The sequence below is a fragment of the Leuresthes tenuis genome, unplaced genomic scaffold (assembly GCF_036924035.1).
Source record: "Leuresthes tenuis unplaced genomic scaffold, fLeuTen1.0.hap1 SCAF_5, whole genome shotgun sequence".
Taxonomy (NCBI): Eukaryota; Metazoa; Chordata; class Actinopteri; order Atheriniformes; family Atherinopsidae; genus Leuresthes; species Leuresthes tenuis.
In genome coordinates this window covers 28,072,116-28,099,800 of record NW_027325359.1, presented here as the reverse complement: position 1 = coordinate 28,099,800, position 27,685 = coordinate 28,072,116, and the positions used below count along the sequence as shown (strand labels likewise).

Here is a 27,685-nt window from a genome sequence, read left to right as displayed (position 1 = left end):
TGGTTGTCAGGAAACATTGAATTTTTAAGTTAAACTTTAGAAATGTGTCAAGTTTGATGCAGTAGTTCATTCTTTGCACCATTTGGTGCACAAAACACAAACATAAACTGGATTCTTCAAACAGCTCCAGCTGCTACATTCTGCTCAGTCTTTTGTTTTGGCGAGTGATTATTCAAGCTGAAAAATTCCTGCCTGAGGCTATGACTAACAGCAGAAACAACAGCAGGGATTGTGTAGCCTGGAGCACAGGATAGACTCATGTAGGAGTGGCCTGATATTGCTCAGCCTGTTGACAGACAACTCTGGTTGGAACTCATGGATAACCACCATAGTCTTCCCAACAAATACATCGTGGATGGTTGACTGAAAGCAACTCCTCCTTTTACACAACAGGCATGTGCAAAGATTTTTTGGGTGTGTGTTATTCTGATTCATGCGTGTAAAAGCTAAACTGATGGCATGTGATTTTACTAATCTGAGCTGTGGGCCATTGATTTGAAACCAGGTTCGTACTCACAAGCACTGTAATAAACTCTGTGTAAATGTAACTTTAGTCTGTTTTGTATTCCCTCTTCCGACATTCCGACTGGTGTTTTGTTAAAACTGCTTTCTATTGCAGTTTCTATAGACAGGATGAAGGTTTAGAACTGCAGGGTTTCAACACCTTTAGAAATTATGATGTGCAGTCCACAAGAGAGGATCCACAGAGTAGCCGGTGTTTAAGAGCTCTCCTAACCTGCACTTATACAGGTAGAAGAAGCCTGAGCTAAAACCTGTTCACACACCCTCTCTGATCTCTGTGCATGAATGCGCGACAGAATCCAGCTATTTCTCTGCTCAAAGCAGTCTCACAGAACATAGAAAGAGTAAATCCATCAAAAACACAGAAGCTCAAAACAGCTGTGGTTTCAAGCTTCATGAAAAGCACTAATGTAAAAATATTTTGATGCTACGTTTCCACAGAAATGCTATAAGAAGAACACACTGAAGGAGTGTGGTTTAAGATGCTTTCACAACCACACAAGCATAAATCTCCACACTGGTGAACAGTGACACCTTGATCACTCACATAAATCCTTTAAGAACGCTGCAGCTGAGAGTGCACTGTGATTCCACATTGAGAAGCAGGGAAAAACATCCAGTGATTCATAGTTTGTTGTTTGTCAGCCAACTTCACTACTGTACCGTGACACCACTGGCAAAAACATACAGGTATACACTGCTTATACATTGCTTATCTGAAAGACAGAGTCAGAAAGCTGTGGAGTAGCTCCAGGGTAAGGGTAAGGGTAAGGGTGGAGTAACTCCTACCTGAAAAAGAACATGTTGGATAACAGCAAAACAAACACACCCTCCCATGACAGCTGTTATAGGATATACCACCCAAATTTTTTTTAGTACTTTGTGTCTTTAGAAGACAGACTTTTAATCTGGGAGGCTTTTCTTGCTGTGAACTGAGCGTTCTAACTAAATCCAACAAAAACTGAACAACATGATCCATGCAGATTTTAGATGACACAATCCAACATTCTGCACCAGAAACGGAACCTTTCAAAAATTCTGTTTGATCCACTGGATTCACATTGTGGGAGAGGCTTCTTATGACGACATTCTGAGAGTAGTATGAGTCATCAGAGGACAGGACAAGGCCTTGTGTTTCAGCCTGGGTCCAAATCTCTTTGTGACTCACAGAAACTCCAACGTCTAAGGCCAAAGTGACTGTGGTCATTTATCTAGCAGATTTCACAGACTCAAAGTTTGTTCGAAACCTCTGTTGTATTTCCTATTACTCTTTCTCTCATTTGATGTCCCATCATCTCTTAGTAGCAAGGATCTTGTGTGTAGTCTGGAGTAGCAAAAGTGGCTGCTACAGTTCAGACAGTAGCAAACTGTGTCTGTGCAAGTCTACATTATGAACTGCTCTGTTGCAAGCTTGGTTTGTGTTTCCCGTTTAAGCTTATTGAACAGTGGGTGTTAGAATACAAAACCATGATTAGTGTCTTATTCCTGAGGGTTAGCTGTTTGACAGTTACAGTGTGCGGATCGCTGCTGTTTGCTAAATGGGAAAACACAGGAAGTTTTAGAAGTCATTCGAGACTTACAGTTTTCTCATAGCAACATGACATAACAATTTATATCAAACTAACAAACACACAGCACATGGCGATGGACGGGAGGAGGGGAATATATTGATCTATAATCAGACAGAGAGCAGAAGCTGCAGCTGTGAAACACTTCAACACTTTGAAGCTGTTTTCTCTTTGGCTCAGATGCTGAGAAGAAACTGTTCAATGCTGCAGCTGATTATAAAAGGTAAAAGTATGGAGGAGGAACTGTCATAATTGGTAATTCTCTGGACACGACATCACGTGTCAAATGAACTCGCAGCTGCTGTGTGTCTGTTTATGTGACTGCAGCGGTGCACACAAAGATGTTACAGAAAAGAGGGGTCCTTTAGATACGCCTCCATCATATTCAGTTGCCACTAGACTAATGGAAACAGGCTTGAGAGTGGTTGTCTTACTGAGGAACAGCGACAGCAGTCAGCCTCGCTCGCTTTTGTGGAGAGTTAATCAAAACTGTCATTAAATGAACAAACTGCATAATTTATATGATGCCTGATCACAAATACCATAAGATCAAACCCAGGCGTTGTTGGGCCGAACACAGGTGTTCATGTAATGTGACAAAGTCTCTAAGTAAGTGTGATCAACGAGGGTGAGACTGTCTGTCCCCCACATGTCCAAAACGCTGTCACACTGCACATAGTGCCGGGGTCAAAGGTGGCTCTGACTACTGAATGAAGTCCAGTGGCATGCATGAGTCACACATGCAGTCTCTGTACTGGGACGTGCTCGCAGGTCTTAATGAGAGTTAGAACCTTACTGAGGCTGATGGAGGTGACACCTGTGTGGGCTTTGACTCGTGTTCAATGGATCTGTAGGTATGCTTCAGGAAATGGGAATGAGCAGCTAATCATTGGAGTGAGGACACCATGGGGGGCTTGGGAAAAGGGGCGTGTGTGTGTGTGTTATGCAAGACAGGGGGAAATTCCGGCTGAAAGCCAGCCCTCCATGAGTCAGTCGGTGAGTCAGGACAAAATAGATAGACAACAATGTGTGTGCTGACACACTGAGGATCCCGAAGAATTCCTCCTCCAGTGAGAGGAAACAACAGTGAGCGCTTCTAACATGAGCTGTTCTCACACATGGAGAAATGAGTGGACAGTTTGCTTTCAGCTCACAGTGCTTATAATAACGGTACATGTATTTGAACAAATCCACAGTTGTGAACAGTGAGAGGAAAGCAGCATACAGATCAGCAGAAAAGAGGCTGAAGCAGCAACTCTTACCTAAACACACACTCCCAGTGAAGCTTCAGAAAGAACATTCACACACTGCCTCCCTAAAGGAGCTGGATAGACTCAAAGTCTATGTCATGTCTGCTCAACAAGCATTGTGGGGATGATGTGGTCACTCTCATGTTCTGTGAACAATGAGGAGAAAGTGCAGTTTAGACATGAAGGCAGAGCTCTCAGTCAGCTGCTGCTGAAGGTGCCATGCCAGTCAGGTTCGTCTCAACATTTCTGGATGTACTGTACATCTGTCCACATATTTCCCTCCTTTGAGAAGACGGGTGAAGTGAGAGAAGCCATACTGTGCAAAAAGGAGGTTGTGCGCATTAATATGTTAAACCCAAATGGACTGTTTAGTGCAGCACTTTTACAGTTTACAGCTGACCACTCAAAGGGCTTTTACACAACAACCCACATTCACACACACATTAAGCTGCAGAGAATATAAAGCTGACATCACATTCGGTTTCTCTGGACACCATACTGTTTTCTCCTTTGCTCTGAGGCTTTCTTTTGTATGTACACACCCTGCATTCTATCTTCAGGATCACGTTCTCTGCTCAAACTGTTCGGCCAGGATCGGCCTGTAAACTCGTATATCAGTCCAACTAATTGCTTAGCATGTCTGTCCAATGCAAGTAAAAAATCTTAAAACAGTTTCAGTATTAAACACATCTTTATTACTGAGACTTAAATTCCACAACACGTGATTTCAAAGTAAATGCACATTTGCCGATGAGCGAAATTAGTTGTGTTATGTTCCTCCAGCTGTTTCTTATCGCTAACACTTACCTTTTCAGCCTTCTGCTGGCCCGGCCCCAACCTTTTTGAGACGTTTTACTGCCATGAAATTCAACACGAGCTATTTTTCATGAACTAGTTAAATGTCTCACTGCTTTCTATGCTCAATGGTGAAATGGAATATTACACATCATCGCAATCAGTTTTCATTCACATTTTACACAGCTTCCAAACTCTTTTTGTATCTATACTACATGATCCCAACCGCTACAAGTGTTTCCTTTCATCCTATCTATTATCATGTAATATTCTCACATGCACTGTCCTCCTGAACTTTTCCAGATATGTTCAAGACGGGGTGCATGTGATGACGTAAATGCTGGGAAACTGGCTCCACACTCACTGAATGCACCACCACACGAGTACAGAGAATAATCTTACAGTAAGTGAGTGTGTCAGTGGCCCAGCTCCACTGTACCTCCAGCTGTGTGAATGTGTGAGCAACAACTGTAAAGAACACACTGATCTGATTCTCCACATGTTTTCTGGAAATTCTCAGATGTTCATATTTAAGAAAGGCTATAATGTGTATGTGACGCTGACGTGAACACCTCCAGCTACTTTTATGCCACGTAATCTACCAGACAGATTCAACAAAATTCAGCATTAGAATAAGTCTTAGATAGTCAGAATCAGGTTAAGTGTAAAGGAAAGCTGAGAAAACCTGATATTTCTCTCATAAAAACACTCCTCAGTGGGATGGAGGGAGTCCTCTTCATCTATTTAAAGCCAGCTGTGTTTCCTGGCCCCGTTAACTGACCTCACTTCTAAAGATGTGCATGTATGTGAGTGCTCATCTACTCAGAGCAGCCATCACATCTGATGGGAATCGCAGAGTTGCTTTAGGAATTAAACCATGCACAAATTAAGCTTAAGCTAATTCTGCTGTTGTAAGAACATTTCATCCATCTGTGAATTAGAGGGCTCTTTGTTTATCGAACACCTTACTTTACACTAAGTGTGAAAAATTGACATGATAATAGAAACCAACACCAAGCAGAGACAGTGTGGCAGCTCAAACAGAGTGCCACATCACTGTTCTGCCTTAATTACACACTAATTACTGGCGTGTAATTACTTTTTACACTCAAAGCAATCTGCTCTCCAGTATTTCACTGTCTGCCACATTCCTGACTGTGTCGTTACCACACACACACACACACACACAAACAGATACACACAAGCAGGCATGTCAGCAGGATATGAACCAGCACTCATGCAGCCTCTCAGACAAAAGCAAGAAAGGTCTCCTACTCCCAATCCAACACTTCCCTCTGTCACATTCTGTATCTGCTTCTTTAAGTGAAGCATTTTTCTGTCAGTCCAGCAATCGCCTCCCTCTGTCCTCTGGCCATAAAACCATTATTCTATCTGCTTTCCTGAGTCAGCACAAAGACATATTTAATACCCTCTCTCTCTCTCTTTCCTTTCTTTCTTTATTCTCCTTCAAGGCCATAAACCTCTCTAATTCTCCCTCTAAAGTCCACTGAGGCTTATGTTTGAACAGCGGATAACAGCGAGCAGAAAAGAGGACAGACCAAACAACTAAAGTGGTGAAGACGACAGCTGTCTGTTCCCATTCAGAGAGGTAAAAAAAGAATTCAAGCAGGAAAGTTCAACAGAAAACACAATCACGCTCTTTTGCATAGTCATAATCAGACGTGTTGATTCAGAGATTTTCCAGCTTTGGATGTTTCATGCATTTTTGCTGCACATTTTCCGTTTCCATTGCATTCAGTGGCCTCACTGAAGAGTTAGGGTTTGTGTCTTTGACTTCACTGTATGAGCAACTTTGAACTTTTTGTCCAAGCACATTCCACTACAGCACACAAAGTTTCCTCAACCTGTGTACACACACACACACACACACACCCTGCTGAGAGCCAACAAAAGGTAGGAATCCAGGGAAAAAATGTTAACTCCAGTCTCTTTCTCCTCCCCCTTCACATTTTCTTTTTTCCCTCAGCCATCCCCTCCACCCTCACCCCTGTCTCAGTTCACACACAGCAGAGATATAGCCAGTCCTGCTGAAACACTCAAATACTGAACCGCTGGAGATGAAGAAGAACTAACATCAGAAGAGGCTAAGAGAAAAAAGAAGCAGTGCTTTTACGCTCACTCACTCACCAGATAGTTCATTTTGTCTCTGCAGCAGTGAGTCGGAGGTGGGAACTCTGGGACAGGACTTTCACTCAGTCCTGCGAGACACTCCCGTTAAATCCTATAAGCAGAACCCCAAAAGATCCCCAAACTCCTCGGAGTCTCCTCCTTTGTAGGTCTGTCCCCACTTTGTTTTCTTCTCTGTCTCTCCTTCTGTCTTGTTCAGTCTTGCTTTCAGCACTGAAGCAGATCCTGACATATTCTGCCACTTCCTGATCTCATACAACAGGAATGAGGCTGCTGCTTGGCCCATTTACTTCTACCCTGCTCGCCCCTTCTTTCTCCCTGGATCGCTCTCACCCTCTTGCCAGAGGAAAAGAGGGAGGAGTATGTAACCCAGCACGTCACTTCCTGCTGGATCCTGATATTCCCTCTACCCCGTCTGGCCATTGGAGCTCTTATCATGTAAATGAGCTTTGCCCTCCCACTGCTTCTGCTCTCCTCTCTCCCCCCCCTGGCTGTAGGAGTCTGTCAGTGCTCTGGAGCAAACCTTCACAGTGTGGTGCTCAATAAGACCACATCGCCAATTCACAAGGAAAAAACTCCACTCTTACAACACAAGTAGTTTTGAGTGATCAACTTTATCATTGAGGATATATTTGTGTGCAGCCATCACACCCACCAGCAGGGTGGGTCACTGGTTGGGGAAGGATTCGGGGTATTTCACATATGCAGATGGACTCAAACTGGGACTCTGGGTGCAAAGATAAACTTCTGTGTGTAGAGTAGGACAGATTTATTGTTAGATTGGGTCAGTGGAGATGACTTGATGACTAAATATCCTAACTGGGTCTGAGTCTGTCAAACTTACCATAGCTGCAACACTTTGACAATAACGTTCCCAACAAAGGTGGGAGACCACTGCGTTAGGGTAGGCAGACACCAGTGTGACATGCAGAAGCTCACTGCTTGGTATTTTTGTCATTTTGAAATGAATTATTCAGTAAGGTGAATGAATACAGTATGACGGATGGAAGTGAAAGTTACAAAACAAAGCCGGGTTTATGTGCCTGTAGCTTTGCTGTGTTCAATGTTCATGCATGGCTGTATACTCTCCAGCCATCACTACATCTCCTCCAACATTTAACAATAGTGACACTGTGTCTGATCCATACAGCACTAACGCCAACCATCCAGTGGAGCATACCAGACACCTACACACTTGCACACACTCTCTACCCTCCATGACCTGGGCACTGCCTTCTCTGACAATAACTGCATCTGTCAGACTGACCTACAAATGGCAAATGCCTGCCACACGCACGCACGCACGCACGCACACAAGAAAAAGAAGTCAATGTAGGAGAATCGAAATATGGTAATGTTCTCTGTAGGGGAAGTGGCGTCAAGTGTTCACTCAGTTGAGGTTAAGCGTGTTAATTCCATTAAAAATCTCAGCGTGTTTATTGTACACGTGTCCAACATGTTTGCTTGAATCAGCTTTTGAAACTCTAGTGTTCAGTGGGCCTTGAATGTCTTCAAATGCTACATCTCCACTACTGAACCACTCAGAGGCATTTTGAAATACACTGAGCACTAAAGGGTTTTAAAAAAACGGGATTTACTCCTACAACAGCAACATCATCATCAGGGCTCAGATCTGAGCCAGGCCTTCCAATAGATCCCAGAGTTTTGAGGTGGATTCCTCCTTTGTTTGGTTTGTCTTTTATCCAACAATGAGAAAGTCCATTTATTGCTCATAGAAGTGCAATAATGTAAAACAAATGACCTGTGTAATGTGGTTTGTCAGTGGGATGTTTGTGGTGTTACTGTAAATGCACTGACCGAGGACGCAGTCATCTTTGGTCCTGACCCTGTTGCATAAGTATTTATGGGGGTTTCTTTTTCAGAAGCAAAAATTCAGGGAGGGCTAAATGGATCAATGCCACAGCTCACTGCTGTCTGTGCCCTTATTTATCAAATAAAAAAGCAGAAAAAAGGGGTTGCACAGCACCAGCAGGAGGAGAAGGTGTGTGAAAGAACAGATCCATTTGCAAGAATTTACAAGCAGCAGGAAGCCTTTCTGTGTGGCGTTTGCATGTTCTCTCCATGTATGTGTGGGTTCTCTCCAGGTACTCCAGCTTCCTCCCACCATCCAAAAACATGCATGTTAGGTTAACTGGTGTCTCTAATTCGTCCTTAGGAGTGAGTGTTTATGGTTGTCTGTCTCTGTGATGGACTGGTGACCTGTCCAAGGTGTACCCTGCCTCTAACCCAATGACAGCTAGGATAGGTTCCAGCCCTCACATGACCCTAAATTGGATTAAGCGGGTAGAGAAAATTGGTGGGTGGATGGATGTTTTGTTTTAATAGGCACGTCATGAATTTTGTAGGAATATCACCATCCATATTTTCACCTGCATTGTAAAATCTACTTATCTATAAGACCATATGAAACCAAACAGTTGGTTAGACTCATGGTCAAAAGAGCACTGGTTAAAGTTACCAATGATCTCCTCTTAGCCTCTGATAGCGGACTTGTGTCTGTGCTTGTCCTGTTGGATCTCAGTGCTGCATTTGATACGATCGATCACAGCATTCTGTTACAGAGACTTGAACATGTTATTGGGATTAAAGGAACTGCATTAGGCTGGTTAAAGTCATATTTATCTGATAGATTCCAGTTTGTTCTTGTAAATGAAGAATCTTCCTCACACACCAGAGTAAGTCATGGAGTTCCTCAGGGTTCTGTGCTTGGACCAATTCTTTTTACTTTATACATGCTTCCATTAGGTAACATTATTAGACAGCATGGCATAAATTTCCATTGCTATGCTGATGATACTCAGCTGTACTTATCTATGAAACCAGGCGAACCCAATAGGTTGGTCAGGCTACAAGCCTGTCTTAAAGACATAAAGAACTGTCTGCTTCTAAATTCAGACAAAACTGAAGTTATTATCTTTGGACCTGAGCTCTTCAGGGAGAAATTGTCTAGTTATATAGTTACTCTAGGTGGTATTTCATTGGCTTCTAGTTCTACAGTGAGGAACCTTGGAGCTATTTTTGATCAGAATTTATCATTTGACACACATATAAAACAGGTTTCTAGGACTGCCTTCTTTCACCTTCTTCACCAAAACAATGCAGCTCGACTCATCACAAGGGTAAAAAGGCATGAACACATCACATGCCTCCCTTTTGGATTTTATCAGTTTTAAAATCTTACTGCTCACCTTCAAAGCCTTGAATGTCCTCCTCTTATATCTGGGACTAACTGACCTGGAATGTTCCCTCCTAAGCACTGAGATCTGCAGATACCATCCCGCTAACTGTTCCCAGGTTACAGTTTATGACAAAGGAAGATTCCTTTAGATACAACTCATGAAACTCTTTGGCCAATAAAGTCAGACACACCTCATCTGTAGCTACCGTCAAATCGCTCCTTAAAACGTTACTATTTGAGAACGTCTTTGGCAATGCCTGCTATATTCATCATGCCTTTGACAACTATGTTCATGTGAACATCCATAACCAAACTCACTTCATCCTTTCTTGTAAAGCACTTTACACAATTATACTATTACAATACTTAAGTTAGTGTCGACAGTAAAATGAGCAGATAGCATAGTCACTTACATAACAACAGTCAGAGTAGCCTTTTTGTGACCAAAACACCGTCCCAAGTGTTAGGTCGCTCACTGGGGGTGCTGCTGAAGCTTTAGATTGTGGCTCAGTGGTGAGAGTGGGTTGTTCAATAACCCGAAGGTTGGTGGGTTCCCAATCTCGATTCCCATTGTCACAGGTCAAAGATTGGTGAACTGACAGCTGCAGGGTGTCCTCCCTGCCACGGCCGAGGTGCCCTTGAGCAAGGCCCCGTGCCCTCATGCTCCAGGCGCTGTGATTGACCGCCCACCGCTCCAGTGTATGGCATCTGTCTCCATGAGTGTGTGTGACCCTGTGCATGTGCGTGTGTGTTCAACAGGTGCCAACCAACCAAAACGGAGGAGAAATTTCATGTATCTACATGACAATAAAGTAGACAAAAAAAAAAAAAAAAAAAAAAGATTGGCCATGCAGGCTAAGAACAGTAGTTATAACTGGAACTGTTAACTCGATGATGAAAAATACTTAATAACTAACTGTTCCAACACTGGCGTCTGCAGTTAACCACTTGACAACAGCTAGTTTTACAGATGTTCACCAGAGACTAATGGATAAACCTGATGAACATGGCTGAATGCATCTCTCCTAGCCTTCGTACCCCTGACATGTGGTGTTGCATCTCTGGCAGTAATCAGTCACAATCAGTTAAAGTTGTCTTGTGTGTGTCTTGTGTTTATTATTCAATTCAAGTCAACTAAATTCACAAAACACAAATCCACAGCAAAAAGCCATCACAGGGGACTCTACATAAAGAAAACCACAATTTCCATCTGAGCAAGCACTTGGCAGCAAATGGGAATGAAAAATGGAGAAAAAAACTCCCCTGTAAGAGGAAAAAAAAACTCAGGCAGAACCAGACTCAGGGAGGAGGTACTGCCAGTTTGTTGGAGGATACATTATTGGAAAGCAGCACATGGTAAATTTGAATATGATACTAAAAAGTAGCTTTTGAAATAAAATTATTTCTTTTTAATTGAATTATTGTATTTTTAACAGGTTTCTAAATTGAAACTACTTATCATCAAATCTTTAGACTGCTGAATTTCTGCTGAAAGTTGGGGCTAGAATAGTCCAGAGGATGAATAATGGGCTTCAACACAAACAGTCCCTCTGAGGTGCCGATATCAGGGTTTGGCAGGGGTCAAAGGTCAGGCACAAGCAAATGATCTGAACTCTTGATCAAATAAATCCATGTTCACTGTGATCTCCCACAATGCAGCAGAACCTCTTCACCAACAGGAACGAGAAAGTCTGAAGCAGGGTAAAAACTAAAATAGAATATTAGAAAACATCTTGATTCTGGGTGGCACACGCTAGTGAAAGATGCTCTTTCTGCAAAAGGCCTCTGGTGTCATGCCTCAAGCCTCTGTGCAAGAGGTCAACCGTCTTTATCAGCTGTAATCTCTTTCAGTATGGGACGTAAATGCATTCCATTCACTAGACAGTTACAGGCATTCAGAGCTAAGGGGGCCATAATCCCGAACACAGGAATGAATGGCACCCTGTCAGCATTAAGACATAAAGACATAACATACTGGACATCTGCTGCAGGGAGATGCATGCTAAACTCATTGTCTTTACACTAATGAAGCAGTTATTAGTCCATCTTTTAGGGAGCAGGGGGCATACAGGCAAGAAATGCTGCTTAACATTTGAACATAGTATTAAGGGATGAGTAGCAAACATTTCTTATTGTAGTCTGTAGTAATGAGCACCAAAAACGGAATTTAAACAGTGTTAGAAGTGGCACACACACACACCTGCAGCACTGAGCTTTCTCCAGCAGCTACACTAGGATCAGAAAGAGCCACAGCAAAGTCAAGTAGTGCTATAGCTGGTATAAATATGAACAGTATAATTACCAGCAGCTGTTACCACTGCTGGAAGCATCACCGCTGCTGCAGCTGGATCCTTCCTGCCTCTCTACAGCTCAGCGAATGTGCGCTCATGTGATTGCATACTGAATAATTCATTTATATACATAACATAGATCATAATTGTGTTTGTTCTATGACACTCACTGACCTTTTTTTACATGGTTCCCAATAACGGAATAGTCAACTGAAAGTTTCTAAGCTTAAAATCGATTTTTTTTCCAAACAGTTGAAACTATAAAATATATATATATATATATATTTATCTGTGAACAAAGAAGAGATCATAATTAAGTTGATAAAGTCCCAGAGCTAATCAAAGGAGGCACATATATTACTCCAGCTGCATTATGCTCATACATTATAAATCAGATCAATCAATCAACCAAAATATGCGCCAAATGAAGCGATTAGTTGTCTGGGATCATTTCACTACAGCAAATTATTGTTTTACCACAGCCCTGAAGTGGATTAAATGGGATGGATGGATATTGTTTTACCATTGTATGTAGTATTTATTATGTGTACACTTTGTGAAAGAGGATGTTTGATAGTTTTCACATCTATCTAACCTAAGAAAAACAGCTGCGACTGAATGTGTCAAAATGTGCAAAATACCTCTAACAGCTCCTATTTCCCCATGAACCCACACTGCAGATTTGAAGGGATCTTTCAACACTTAATCCACTTTTCTTCCTCTTGACATTTCTAATCACTTATTAGAAAAGACTTTCACTGCAGACACAGGAGTCACGTCTACATTCCATGCTTGAGACCTACCTCAGCCTGTGGGGCCCCCTGCAGGCAGTCAAACATTTTACAGAGCACCTGGAGGACAAGGGGGGACCACAGAAACCACAACACACACATGAGCAAGGAAACAAGGAAACAGCTTTCACTTAAAAAAAAAAATCTATTCATAAATGCCCCACATGTGAATGCATCCCTGCTTTACAGGGATGGCGCTGAACAAATTCATTCCAGGTAAGACATCACCTCATATCATTCAACATCTGTCCCACAAACACACATACAAGTCAGCCTGAACTCCTAAGCTGTATATCAGAATGTTTTCACTGTGTGCCTTATCATACAGTTTTTATTAGCTTTAAATAGTCACTCTTTGAAGCAGGTGGACAGTATTATAGTCCTTTGCAGAGTCAATTATGAGAGGAACTAATGCAGGGTTACTGGTGCACATGCAAACAATTTCACTTTTATTAAAAGAAGGAAAGATGTGTATGATCAGGCATTAAACATCTGAATATATTTGTGGGTGAACCTTCTTTTCATAAGAAAGCTGCAGTCTTCCATACATTCCCCAACCCACCCTGAACCTAACCATCAAATAACCGTATCCTTCATCTGATCGTGTCTTTCATCATCCATTCATTGAGCCATTTTCACACAGAACCAAACATGACAAACACAACAGCCTCACTGCTGTGGCTAAGCTGCAAAGCAACATGGCAGCTTTACACACTTCTGCAGATCCAGTGAGGGAGCCGTCAGAGTTAAAATTCCAGTAAACAGCAAGCTGATCTCTAAGGAGGAGTTTGAAGGAAAAATTCAGACTTCTTCCTCTTTTTGGCTCTGAATGTCAGCTGTGACGTGTGCTCGGTTACTCATCTTTGTGTGTGGGACAAAAAAAGACTGAAATAAGGAACACAGGATCACAGGAACAACAGAGGTGAGTCCGCACATGCAGCAGTTCAGTGGTCTTCCATCTGATGGGCTTCAAAATCTCATAGGGAAAAATATACAATCCCTGGCAAAAAAAGGAAATACTGGTCTCAGAGGAGGTTCATTTAGTTGCTTTATTGTGTAAAATCAATCAATCAATCTGTTACATAAAAGAAACAAAACTATTTGATTGACATTCTGAGCATTATAAAACTGCACTGATGAATGACCTAAATTCAAAGCTGCAACACAAAGGTCTCTTTGTACATGAAATGTACAGACTGGTCAGGGCTTTACGAGCATTTTACTGTCTCTCAAAGGAAGAGCAGCACAGCACGGACAGTTCCAGGGAGTTTCTTCTCCCTTCGCTTGTAATGTGGAAACTGTGTGTGGTGATATTCAGCCTGAACACACTGACCTGCTGTCAGATCAAAGTTTTTTCTCTTCAGGAAGAGAATGCTTCACTTACCAGGAGACATGCCCCAAGTCACTGCTTAAGGTGCTCCTCAAAGTCACATAGACTTTCTTTTAAGGATAGGACCTTCCAAGTCATGTCTTAAGCTAGGAAAAAGTCCTTCTTTGCAGTTGGAAAACGTATAAAGGTACAGTCCTAACAAGTGGGCAAACATCAAGGCAGGGATTCCATTTTCACCCACAAACTGCTGAAAAACAGACATGGCTGATAAACAGCTAGAGGCTGCTTATCTGTCAGACATTTATATTGTCAGTTATTGTCATGGATCTCATGACAATAAAAACAACTTTACAATGACCATAAATACACTGAAAACATTTGAGTGAATATTGCACCAACCTGGATCCATCCTCCACCTGCACCAGCTCTGACATGTACAAAGGATTGTGGGAGCTTTGAGAATACACAGAAGCATCCTTCAAACTGAACAAAGGATCTTTGGCAGACATTGTATGAGACACTGCTCTCAAAACGGTGCTGTTAGGATCCTTTCTTGACTTTGAGAAGCATCTTATAATTTTCTCACTGACAAAAGAAAATCTAGTAAATGGAAAACAAATAACATGGCAGCAGAGGCACTTCTTCCTCGATAGTTCTGACTGTCGGTTGATTGATTTTATTCGATAAGACTGGCTTCCCATCTTCATCGTGAGTTTAGCACATCCTTCATGGTGTGGCTGTAGCTTTGATTAGTAAAACTAAAAGCCCCACATAATCTTACCTGTAATTAATCAAATCTGTAGCTTGTTTAGCTTTGGAAAACATTACACAGTAGTTGCTGAAAATGGATGAGTATGGAATGCTTTCTGGTCCCTGACAACAATCCAAGTTTCAATAAATTCTCAGCAGAACAGGATTTCTACTGGAACTGGGTGAAACAGAGAAGTCTGTGATCGCTCCTTCAAACCTGTACAAACATGTCAAAGATGAAGCAAATGAATGAAGATGCACCATAGGACAGCACCAACCAGGTGCAGAAAATGATGATGGCCTCTCACCTCTCAGGTTAAACTGCCACACAACAAGGCACAGTTCGTGTCTGTGCTCACTGCCACATTCAGAGCAGAGGGTCGATCTGAGCTTTTATGCGTTACACGGTCTATCAGACGAGATCAGCCACCAACTTACACCTGTCATTGCTGCAGACGTGCACACAGACAGGAATGCATCGCAAATCTCAGGCTGTGGTGGTGCACAGCTATGTCAAAATCAGCAGTTCAATCCATCGATTGGATTACATGTTTACATTCACTGCAGTTTCCTGCAGTTGAATCCGTATAACAGTTGTCTTCTTTAAAAGTCGCTCCATGTATAGTCTGTTTCGCACACTCTCAAACTTGCCTTATCCCATTGCCATTAACATAAAGCCACGTTTGTATACCATCATGGAGAACTGACTTCAGTAAATAGACAGATCCATTTACTTCTGCAAAGCAATAGAAAAAACAGGACAGTTAATTCCCATGAAGTTCTCCAGAGGCTGTACTTTTATCTTTTTATAGAAAGTAGAGTAGTATCAAAAGTAGAGTAGGCTAATTAGCCTTCAGTCCCAATATAGTGCAGCCCAACAGTCTGCCACATGCTGACCTTTCTGCAGCATACTGCAGGAATGCCAGAAATCTATCAGACACCACAGAAGGCAAAACAACCTCCTCTAACGTCGCCTGATCTGTCGGCTTTAAAGCAGATATCAGCATTTGAAAGCATGAAGCTGGAGAAGCCTGATCAGCTGCTCTTTAAATCACACAGTATGCTGGTTGGAAGACACTTTTGTGTCTTCGAGAAAGACAAGAAACTCAGCCAACACATGACACCTTAAGTGCCACATGATTGTTTCTGAGTCGATACACTGGTGGAGGCTCAGCAGGTCTGAACAGCTGGATGGAAGCACTGCAGTCATTTACTCTCATGCCCTCTTTTGTGTAAACTCTGACTGTGCATGTAGCACATGTTCATACCGACACTGTTGTTTTCATCAACTTTTCCTTCAAGTGAAGGCCCCTTCAGAACATTTTGGATCAATGCAATCAATATCCTCTATCGTCTGAAAGACATGAATATCTACTGCAGCAAACCAGCAATCGTGCAAAGCAGTTAGCAATCTGACCGGAGCTGTGCAAGAGCAAACGTCAGGGAAATCATTGGAATTCCCCCTCTGGAAACAGGAATGTCTGCATTAAATGTCATCATATCTTGGTCCAAGTTAAAGAGATAGAACATTTTACTGTACATCAGAATTTCTGCCTCACTATGAGGTGAAGCACAATGACCCAAATGTGCACTAAGTGCAGTGTAAACAGGGACAAAGCACTAATACTCACGCTACAACAGTTCAAGGAAAGTTGGCTTTGATTACATAAGTCCTGATGGAGGATGACCTCAATTCTAAACTTCACTCCTCCAGCAAGGTCAAGAATGTATCTGAGAGAAGTACAGAACCAAGTGTGTACACGCGCACGCACACACACACACACACACACACAGCAGCTTGGCTTTTATCCCAAACATCCCCCTCTGTCTGGACAGAGGAATGCTCTGTTTCCTGTGTGTTGTGATCAGTGCACAGTGACTGCTTCCCACCGGGCCTCAGAACAGATCCCGGCAGCTTGATAAGGAAGTTGTTTTCTCTGTTGGTAGATGTAACGGCTACTGACACCACTATATTCACTTTCAAATCCACGATTCAACTTTAAGACCTTCTCACACAAGCTTTTCCAATATCTGGGAGGTGTAATGCAATGCAACTCTGTACTGCTAATGAACTGTAAAGCAAGAATAATGCTGCCTGACCCACACTTATGAGCCCTACCAGCTCATGGTTTCACATCAGTTTGAACAGAACCTGGGAGATGTGTAATGCTGAAATTATTCAGGGCTGTATTTCTTCTTGTGATGCCAGTTTGTTTCTATACCAGCCAAAGATTCTGATGAAAATATCACGAGAGTGACAGTTTTAGTTAAAAATAGAAAATGTTAAAATAGCTGAGCAGCACATTATTTTAGCAACCACAACGTTAAGAGAAATTAGGCTAACTGAAATAACAACTGATAGAAAAAAGAAAGGAGAAAAAGCCTGGACCAGGACTAGAACTGTAAAAAGTTCAAATCAAATCTTTATCAAACATGCAGCAGTCATTGACAATTTAAAAAAAACTAACATTTTCAAGTATTTCCAGATAGAGTTCATCAGTTTTACACAAAATAATGAATGTTTGAAAGCTTTTTCTAAAGGTAAAGCCCTACGCTGCTTCCAGAAATGCGGCTCTCTTTGTCTGGTATTTCCTCCTCAGACTGGTCACTGTCACAGTGACTGCATGTCTCCACTTTAAGTGCAGTCTTTAAGTGCAGATTTAGTGTTGCTGTCCGTTCAGGCTGCATCCTAACCTTAGAAACTCTGTCCAGAACAGCTTCAACTTTGTGAAGTAAATGGCTTTTTTTGTCCATGTCCATCAGTGGATTACCAGGAGGCTTCCGATGTGAGTAATTCTTATTTTCACTGCGTTAGGTGTTGATTGTGCCGGCTGTGATACCTGCATCAGAAAATGCTTTGAATATGCACATGTTACTTAAATCAGGAATTGTCTTCAAGTCACGAGACAAATAGAGTTCTCTTAGAGCTTCCAGGAATGTTTGGGGTATTTCTTCTTGTAGAAGGATTGTAAATGTGTTGGTGGAAATGAGACAAAATAGTTTTGAGGTCTGTTTGGTTCAAAATGGCCAGCACGGATAAAACGTTTGTGCTTTGTGATAGGATTTATATGTATAGGTATGAAGATCACATACAATCTGTAGGAATGTAAAGATGAGCCACAAACGCAAAGATAACATGGTCAACATGACCAGACTTCATCACGGCTTGATGGATGATTGTGTTTCACTCTGAGACATCCCAGAGCTCTGGTAGTAGACTATGTGTGAGCATCTATGATGCTTGGCTCATTTCACTCAGTCCTGCAACATTTAATGAGGAAGATATCCTCCTTCCAACATGAAATAGTCACAAATTCAGTTTATCCAACCTGACTGTAAAGGATGAGCTGCCAAGTCAATATCTGACTCTCAGAAACATCACGCGTGCAGTTTGTTGGAAGAAACTGCTGTGTCAAAAATGTTAAGTTAAGTCAACGCATTAATATCTATCCCATAAAATCTTCCTCTTTAAAAACACCACACTGTCGTTTTATTCTAAAGGAAGGGATTCACATCCGTAGGTCCTCTGCTTTTTCTTTAGGATGTTTTTCTTGGAAAATTCACCTTTTACTCTCATCTTGTATAACAGTCATATATTTTCAATTAATAGCAAAATCCAAGACAGTTATTCAATTCATCACTATTTGTTACCAAGACATTCCACAATCCAAAGCCGTCTCCATGCACAATATCACACACAGACCAACAAATCCACGATTATGCGTTTATACAACAGGAAGTTTAATACAATCAGAAATCGAAACAAAGGGTGTGTGTGTGTGTGTGTGTGTGTGTGCACACATAGAGAAAACCATTTATACTGACAGAATGTATTTTCTTAGGGCTATCATTCCATCATATCAGCAGACATATATGCCCTCATTTAATTTTCTCTTCTCCTTCATCTGTCCACTGTTGCACACATTTACAGCCCGTATACACACACACAAGAATGAATATGGCATCTGAAGCCGATGTGCAGTCAGCAGAAAATCTGTGAACAAACCTCGACTCAGCAGAAGCTCCAGTGGGGTCTTCTCCTCTGAGCTCATGCTCTTTGCAGATGTTCAAAACAAAGCTTTTGTTCACAGAGGTGTGCAGTAATCACTAAAGTCACTACAATGCATTTCTTGTTGCTATTTTTACATCTAATTTTTTCAAATTTATGCAAGATGTGCACACAAAACCGGAGGACTAAAATCTAAATAATCTGTCATACCTCTGATGTATGACTTACAAGCAACCCTGAAAAAGGGTGTGAACCTTAACACGATGCTTTTCTCTTATTTTGATGTAAACCAAGCTTCATTAGGTTTGTTTTATACCTTAACAGTTGAATCTGCTCTCATTTTTTCCTCACAGATGAACAGATGTGCAGTTCTTCAAAAAATAAAAACATATACGCTCCGGTGATAAAGCTGTTTTGACTGAATACTGACTGTTTGAATGTTGCAGGATGCAGGAGGGTCTGACAACAAGCCATTTCACAACTAAAAAGACCCAGACAAAAAGCTCCAGCTGCACTGGACAAACGTCATTCATCACAGCAGCACCTCCAGCATCCTGAACACAGTATTCAGCAGCTCCTCCATCGCTTCATCACAGGCCTGGGACCCACCTGCTGCATCTCCACCCTCCAGAGACGTTTCATCGTTCTCCTCTCCACCGTCACCCATGACATTTCCTGATCACCTTGAAAGCTTGGTGAAATCAGGGATTAAAATGGTTCCTCTCACGCCAAACATGGCAAGATCAAGAATTCTATCCTCAAAGAAGCATCGAGCCCCTCTCCCTCCTCAGCCGACTCCACCAACCAAAGCCCCCCCCAGCTCGGCCTCCACCATCGGTGCCCACAGCTGTTATGTCCAACAGCGCCAATGCTGTTGTCTACGACGCTAAAGGCCTCTGTGTTGGTAAACCACATCTCAACCAGAGGTCCAGGTGAAGGGACTGTCAGACTGTCCAATCAGAGAAATCTTATCCATATCCCCTGACAGAACACAGCGTCCAGTTCAACTCTAGCTAATCTCAAACACGCAGTACTCAAAGTCAGATCTTTAAGTAACAAATCATTCTTGATTAATAGTTTTATATCCTCTCACAATCTTGATTTTATGTTTTTAACACAGACATGACTCGACAAAAACACCGCTGATGCAGTCCTGGTTGAGTCTAGTCCGCCTCACTTCAATTTTGTGTCTGAAACACGACAAAACCAGAGGGGTGGGGGTGTTTGTGCCATATTCAGGGACAATATACCCACCCACAAATTGTCATTTGGGGTTTTTTCATCATTTGAGTATGTGCCATTCAAAATGGAGATAAAACATTCTTCCATACTTTATATCACCATTTACAAACCACTACAGAATTGTTTTATTGATGACTTTACTGAATTACTTTCAGTTGTGTGACTTTTGACTGTTTAGTCATAACAGGGGATTTGAATGTGCACGTGGATGTAGCCCATATTAAGCAAGCTAAAGAACTCACTGCTGTCCTTGAAATGTTTAGTCTAACTCAGACCTGAGTCTGGGTGCCATGGAGAAGAGAAGAGTCGGTCAGGGCACAGATAAGGGAGTGCCGGAGAGCCGAACAGAAATGGTCAAAACTCCAGATTTATTATGAGGTTTACAAAGAAAAACTATGTGTTCAACCAGACTTTGCATAGAACAAGGGAGAGTTATTTTTCTGAAATCATCAAAAACTGCAGTAACAACTCTCGTGTACTGTTTGCTCCAGTAAACAGATTAACAAACCCTCCATTTTCACTGCCTTTAGAACTTATTTCTACATCTAAGTGTAATGAGTTTGCAATATTCTTTAATGACAAAGTTCAAGGCATTAAAAATGCAATAATTTCCACAACACAAATAACTACTCTGCAGCCAGCTAGACATCTAGAGCTGACACATTTCACACCTGTCACTGACAAAACAAGAGATCATTGAAGAGATCATCTGCAGTCTGAATCCATCAATGTGCTTCCTTGATGAGTTGTCCACTAGATTTCTAAAGTCTGTGCTGAGCAGTTTGTTACCACAACTCGCTCATCTAGTTAGCATCTCACTTCAGACTGGAACATTTCCAAAGGCCTTAAAAACTGCTGTCACTAAGCCTCTTCTAAAGAAGAGCAGTCTTGATGTCACAGTACTGAACAACTACCGGCCCATATCAAACCTGCCATTCTTAGGCAAAGTCCAATCAGGCTTTAGGTCCGACCACAGCACTGAGACAGCTCTGATCAAGGTGACAAACGACAACAACATAGACGCAGTTAAAGTCTCAGTCTTAGTTCTGCTGGACCTGAGTACTGCCTTTGACACAGTTGACCATGCAATCTTATTACAGAGGTTAGAAGACTGGGTGGGAATCTCTGGTAGTGCTGTAAAATGGTTCAAGTCCTATCTTGAGGACAGGAAGTATTTTGTTGAAATTGGTAACTGTGTCTCAGACCAAATAGCTATGACGTGTGGGGTTCCCCAGGGGTCCATCCTGGGACCCCTATTGTTCAATCTGGATATACTCCCATTAGGCCAGCTATTACGCTGCTATAATGTGTCCTACCACAACTATGCAGATGACACTCATATCTATGTGTCATTGACGGCAGGAAAACACGGGCCTGTAGATACATTGTGTCACTGCATCAAACAGATCAGTGTGTGGATGCAAAACAATTTTCTCCAGCTAAACTCAGACAAAACTGAAATCATTGTCTGTGGCCCACAGAAACAAAGAGAAAGTGTTATCAGACACCTTGAGACTCTCTCTCTAAAACCTAATAATCAGGTTAGAAATCTTGGGGTAATATTGGTCTCAGACCTGAACTTTAACAGCCAGATTAAATCAATAACATCAGCAGCTTTTTACCATCTAAAAACATTGCCAGAATCAAAGGAATAGTGTCTAAACCAGACTTAGAAAGACTAATCCATGCATTTGTCTCCAGCAGGTTAGACTACTGTAACGGCCTGCTCACTGGACTCTAAATGGGCTGTAAGACAGCTGCAGTACATCCAGAACACTGCTGCTCGAGTCCTGACTAGAACCAGAAAATACGACCATATTAGTCCAGTGCTCTGCACTGGCTTCCTGTCGCTCAGAGAATAGACTTTAAAACAGTTCTGCTCCTGTACAAGTCTCTTCATGGTCTAGAAAAAAGTACATCTCTGACATGTTAGAGCCATATGAACCAACTCAGACTCTGAGAACCTCAGCGAGGGTTCTCCTGCTGGTGCCCAGAGTCAGGACTAAACAAGGTGAGGCTGCGTTTCAGGTTTATGCTCCTAAAATCCGGAACAGTCTTCCAGAAGATGTGAGACAGGCCTCAACTCTGACAATGTTTAAATCCAGACTGAAAACAGTTCTATTTAGCTGTGCATATGACAACTCCAAGCTCCCTCCGGATGGTGGAGCTCCTCCCCCAATATTTATTTATTTGCTCTGTCAGTCCAAATGTTCTATTTTAGAATAAAGATGTGGAAATTAAATTTATTTTTTTTTGTCCGAGTCATCGATTAATCGAAACAATAATTGACAATAATTGAATTGATTATTAAATTAATCGTTAGTTGCAGCCCTAGTGTGAACCTTTACTGGCCTTGCAGTTTAATGAGACTACAATTCACCTGTTTACCATCTGATGAATCTAACGACAAATCTCAATGCAGAACCATGCTCATTTTACATGACTAGTCAACAAGAAATGTTTTTTTTTGTTGTTGTTATTTTTTTTGTTCTCAGGGTAAGAATATTAAACATTTTACAAAATTTGTTTATTTCTATGTTTGTTGTTGGTTAGTGACATGCAGCGAGAAGAAAATTGTGCACAAAAAAGATTGGACTGCAAAAATAAATACAAGTGTCTAAAAGTGAAGTTCAAGCAACAGTGGAAACTCCTAATAGGTCAGGCTAATTTTTCTCAGGCTGGTAGAAATTAAATAACAGCTTCTTTTCTGACACAGCACTCAAGCTTCTCCTTCAGGGCCCCTCAGTGTCTCCCACTTTATTTATTAAAGGTTCCCCAACAAAATCCCTTCAGTTATTCTCCAAAAATTTCATCCTTCCCTATTAACTATTAAAGTAAAAGTCCTGAAAGATCTTATATATCCTTGTGCTAATATAAGAACATATATATGCCAGTCAGTCTGCATTGATGGAGGGGAGATAGAGACTGTTCAGACCTGCAAATACCTGTGGGTGGTGCTGGATAATAAACTGGAGTGGTCTGCCAACATAGAAGCAGAGTACAGGAGGGGCCAGAGACGTCTCTTCTTCCTGAGACGGCTCAGGTCCTTCACTGTCTGCAGTGATAAGATGTGCATGTTTTATCACACTATCATTGAGAGTACAAACATGAGGAGTGAACATTAAAAACTAAAACAACAATAAAAATAATAAAATATCAATAAATATCAGCCGCTTTACACTTCACCTGAGGATATTGCACGCTTCCCGGTTGATTGTCAATGAACAGAGGTAGATTGGTCAAGAGGACTGATGGTACTTTGCTTTTGCCAGCAGTTTCACTGTAGCAGGGAAGAAACGGTTGTAAAAAGCAACAGATGAGGAGGAAATTATATTCTGTTTTGGAAAACAACAAACATCCTCTCCACAGCATCCTGGCAGGTCAGAGGAGCAGCTGCAGGACTGAGAGGTTCAGGAGGTCCTTTGTCCCCACAGCCATAAGACTTTTTAACAGTGACTGCTGACATGTTCAACTCAAATTTATTTATTTTTTAGTAATTTCTTATTATTATTATTATTATTATTATTATTATTATTCTAATGTACAATCATTGTAAATATATATATAAAAAAGCTACTTTAGCTACTTGACTACTTTTGAATTTCCCCCACTGGGGGATGAATAAAGTATTTTTCTATTCTATTCTATATTGCATTCTATTCTATACTGCATTCCAATTATGGATGTTGTTGATCCAACAACAAATGCAGTGTTACTGTGTTCTTTGCAAAAGATGCAGTCCATTATGGTGGACATTTTATGGCACAATTCAGTCATTCTGAAATGATTTTATTTTGTCCTTTTCATCTCCAATGCCCTCCCAGGGTAACTATTTGCCATCTTACCAGGGACAGAGGAGTCTTCTGATTATCAGGTCTCGGCTGGAGCAGGGATCATTCATGTACGTGAAATGTGGCACGGCACTTTTCTTAATGAAAAAGCAGTAACTGCCTCTCTTCATCTGGAATTCCCTGGGCTAGCATGTGTGTTCACTTGCTGCTAGCATATGACACACTCGGAGAGTGGTCTAAATCAGGGCTGAAGACAGGCCTCTATATCTTTCATCTTTGGCAGCGAGTTTGGGGTGGGGAGTTGGCAAGCAGGAACACCTGCTGAATGCTCCGCGCTCACACTCCTCAGGTCTTTGGTCACACTTTGGAGCCCTTCTGAATCTGTCACATGCTGCATATACCTGCATTGCAGCAGCTGCAGGCTTCAGGTCTGACTGTGAGCGTAAGTCTGGCCTCCTCTCTCTGCTTTGGGGTTTGGTTTTTCAACAACGAGACAGTGCTGATCAAACACAGAGTGGAATTTGATTTGTGATCTGACTTGGCTTTTAACTTCTAAAACTGAAAGTTTTTTATGTATGTATGTTTAATCAAATAACACTGCTGGTCTTAATATTTATCATAACGTGGTTCTTAAATATGTTGTGCGAAACACATAACGTGTGAGACATAGTTTAGTTTTCAGATTTTATCTTCAGTCAGAGGCTTCTTCAGCTCTTCAGCAATAAACATTGGTACAGAAGGTTGTTCCTGGGCACTCTTCCATAAAAACCTGCTCTGTGCAGTGTACAGTTTACAATGGTCCTGTGGACAGATACACCAGCCTCGGCTGTGGAGATTTCCAGCTCCTTCAGAGTTACCTTTGCACTTTGTAGCCTCAATGATAGCGGTCAGATTCTCACTGCAGTGTGGCCATCTGTTCCCAAATCCTTTCAAAGCTGTCCTTCCACCTTTCCCTAGAATCTCAGCTGGGTTTTTTCTGTGTGGGCTTTTCATGTTCTCTCCATACATGTGTGGATTCTCTCTGGTTACTCTAGCTTTGTCCCGCCATTCAATACACATGCATGTTAGGTTAACTGGCGATTCAATACTGACCCCAGGAGTGAGTGTGCATAACCTTGTGAAGTTTTCTGATGACATCAAGAAGACGAGCTAAGGTAAAGACAAAAGGACAATTCAACATTTAATACATACACTACCAGTCAAAACTTTGGAACAGTAAAATAGGAGCAAATGGCTTTTTTGCAATGTGGCCACATAATTGTGGTGTTTCTAGTGGATGCCATTATGCTCTCTGTGCTGTGTGGGGGCAGGTGATGCTGGCAGGGAACATGTTAGTACAAGTGAAGCCCTCCAATAATGAGAGAGATAAGACTACAGTCCATGTTTCTGACTTTTCTGTCATGTGGTACTGTACCAGCTGACTGATGGGCTCTGAGTTAGGTTTCATGTTTTGGATTTTGGACTGGATGAAACTTTTATCTTTAAAGCCTAAAGTTTTTTTTTTTTAATCTTGGCCTTAGTTTTTTTAAATCTTTCCATAAAAATGTCTGGAACTGGTTGATTACTGAGCAAGAACACCACAACTGGAGACTACAAAACCTGAGCATATGTCGTTCTGAATCTACACACTACCCCATGAAGACCAAGGAGCTCTCCAAACAGGTCAGGGTTGGGTTACAAAAAAATATATCCAAATCTTTGATGATCCCCAGAGCACCATCAAATCCATCATCTTTAAATGGAAAGAACATGGTACCACAAAAAAGCTGCCAAGAGAGGGGCCACCCACCAAAACTCACAGGCCGGGCAAGGAGGGCATTAATCAGAGAGGCAGCACAGAGACCAAAGGTCCACAGCAGAGACAGGAGTATCTGTCCATAGGACCACAATAAGCCATACACTCCATAGAGCTGGGCTGTATGGAAGATTCAACAGTTTCCTAGTTACTTAGTGTTAGAAATAAAAAGGCCCGTTTTGAGTTTGCCAAAAGGCATGTGGGCGACTCCCCAAATGTATGGAGGAGGGTGCTCTGATCAGATGAGATCAAAAAGGAAAACGCAATGTCTGGTGCAAACTCAACACATCCCATCACCCCAAGAACACCATCCCCACAGTGAAACATGGAGGTGGCAGCATCATGCTGTGGAGATGTTTTTCAGCAGCAGGGACTGGGAAACTGGTCCAAGTCGAGGGAAAGATGGATGGTGCTAAATACAGGGATATTCTTGAGCAAAACCTGTGTCAGTCCGCCTGTGATTTGAGACTGGGACGGAGGTTCATCTTCCAGCAGGACAATGACCCGAAGCATACTGCTAAAGCACTACTCACCTCACTACATCTCGGAGATATAATCAGGATAGCATCTACAAAACAATTATAGATTTGTTTAATTTTCCACAATTACAGAGCAAGTGATGCATTCATTACACTGATTAGAATGAGCCTCAGTTCATCGTGATCACTGCAGAGGTTTGTCCACAGGGGAGACACACACACACATGCCAGCCACATTAATGGAACAGTCAATGTTAATGAAAACAAAACGGCTGTTCTCTGCCTGCAGGGTTTTCAGTTGTTTTTGGTCAATACCACTTCAATGCAAGTGATCAGACCGTTTAGAACTGTATACAACTTCTGCGTTCAGCTAAAGACATCTCTGCAGAGGCAAATGTGAAGCGGATCATTCTCTAAACTCTGGTTTTTAACAGCTCCGACACACAGCATCGCTCAGTCCTTTCAGCTCTGATTTACATCGACTTCTCTTTGTGTCGGACTACAGATGCGCTGACTGCAGCTTTCTGTGAAGATCTGACCTGCTGTTTCTGATTTTTGCTGATTCCAGTTTTCCTTTGAAGAACTGTAATAAACAGCTTTAAAAGCATGCTTTATTCTTTCTCTCTAAAACTTTTAGTCAGTGTTGATAAGAAGATTCTAACGACAAATAACTCCAAGTTCTTTCTGTCACTGAAACCTAAAAACAAAGGTTACTGGGCAGAGGACAAATCTACTGAAAGTGATTCACAGGATATCTCCCGAATACAAAGTGCAGCAGTGTTCAAAATAATCTAACCCAATTCCCAAAACAGCTTGAAAGCCGCATAAAAGGTTCAAAAGAATTCAATTACTTTAAAATGTCAAACTATTCTCCACAATAGAACATTTCAAACATTGAAAGTGAGTGTTTCATCCCCCTATGGGTCTGTGTTTGACATTCATTTTTATCGTTAAACTGGACCTGAAAATGATGGAATTATGTAATTTTTCCATCACAAGAATACATGTAGGACAAGACATAAGTGGATTTTCACCTTGTGCAACATGTCACCACTCAGGATGTGTCGAGAACATTTCAGGACTGCAGTGACTGTGTGAAAGTGACCACAGTGAATGAGAAATAGCTTTGGTCATTAGCACCTGTACTGATAAGATCATTGGCAATTTTCTATACAATACGTCCAGCTATCTGGTTGCTAAGCATGCCAGTCTGGGAAAAAGCTGGGAAAAATATACAACTCTAACCTCCTAACATTACTAAAAACAGGATGATGTCCAACAATCTCAATCATAAGTTTCATCAGCCCGATTCATGAATCCGTCCACTTCATTAAAGGGTTAGATCAGCAAGACTGTTAAACAGCTAAAAAGTATAGCTAATCATCTCGGTTTTAACATGAGAAAAGTGACAAGCAGAAATAACACTTATGTCATACCAAAGAAGAATTATTCTGAGACATGAGCTCATCATGGCGGGGGGGGGGGGGGGGGGGGGGGGGGGGCGTCACAATGAGCTCAACAGCTCTGATCTCACTTCATCAAAGTGTATCTAATCCGAGTCTACCTGTTTGTGCAAAACAACACACACTTAAACACACATGGCATGACACACTATCCAGACCCTCCCGTTGCCCCAGCAACCCCCTGCAGGGAATGTAGTGATGTGAGAGAAACTGACATGTAGGGCGTAGTGTGTGTGCTCAGATGGGAGGAGGAGTGGCTTCT

The 27,685-nt window shown here is 41.8% G+C and overlaps 1 protein-coding gene across 2 annotated transcripts in view; it reads right to left on the bottom strand.

Annotated features, from left to right (window-relative positions):
- The window catches only part of bcar1 (BCAR1 scaffold protein, Cas family member), a 66,279-nt gene that overhangs the window by 36,326 nt on the left and 2,268 nt on the right, over positions 1 to 27,685 (bottom strand). The window contains exon 1 of one of the 2 annotated variants that reach the window (XM_072386550.1): positions 6,284 to 6,642. The exons of the other annotated variant lie outside the window; for it this stretch is intronic. Within the exon in view, the coding sequence (XP_072242651.1) occupies positions 6,284 to 6,295 (12 nt within the window). The 5' untranslated portion in view covers positions 6,296 to 6,642. Of the gene's footprint in view, positions 1 to 6,283; positions 6,643 to 27,685 lie in introns of those variants that run through there. 2 annotated transcript variants of the gene reach the window in all.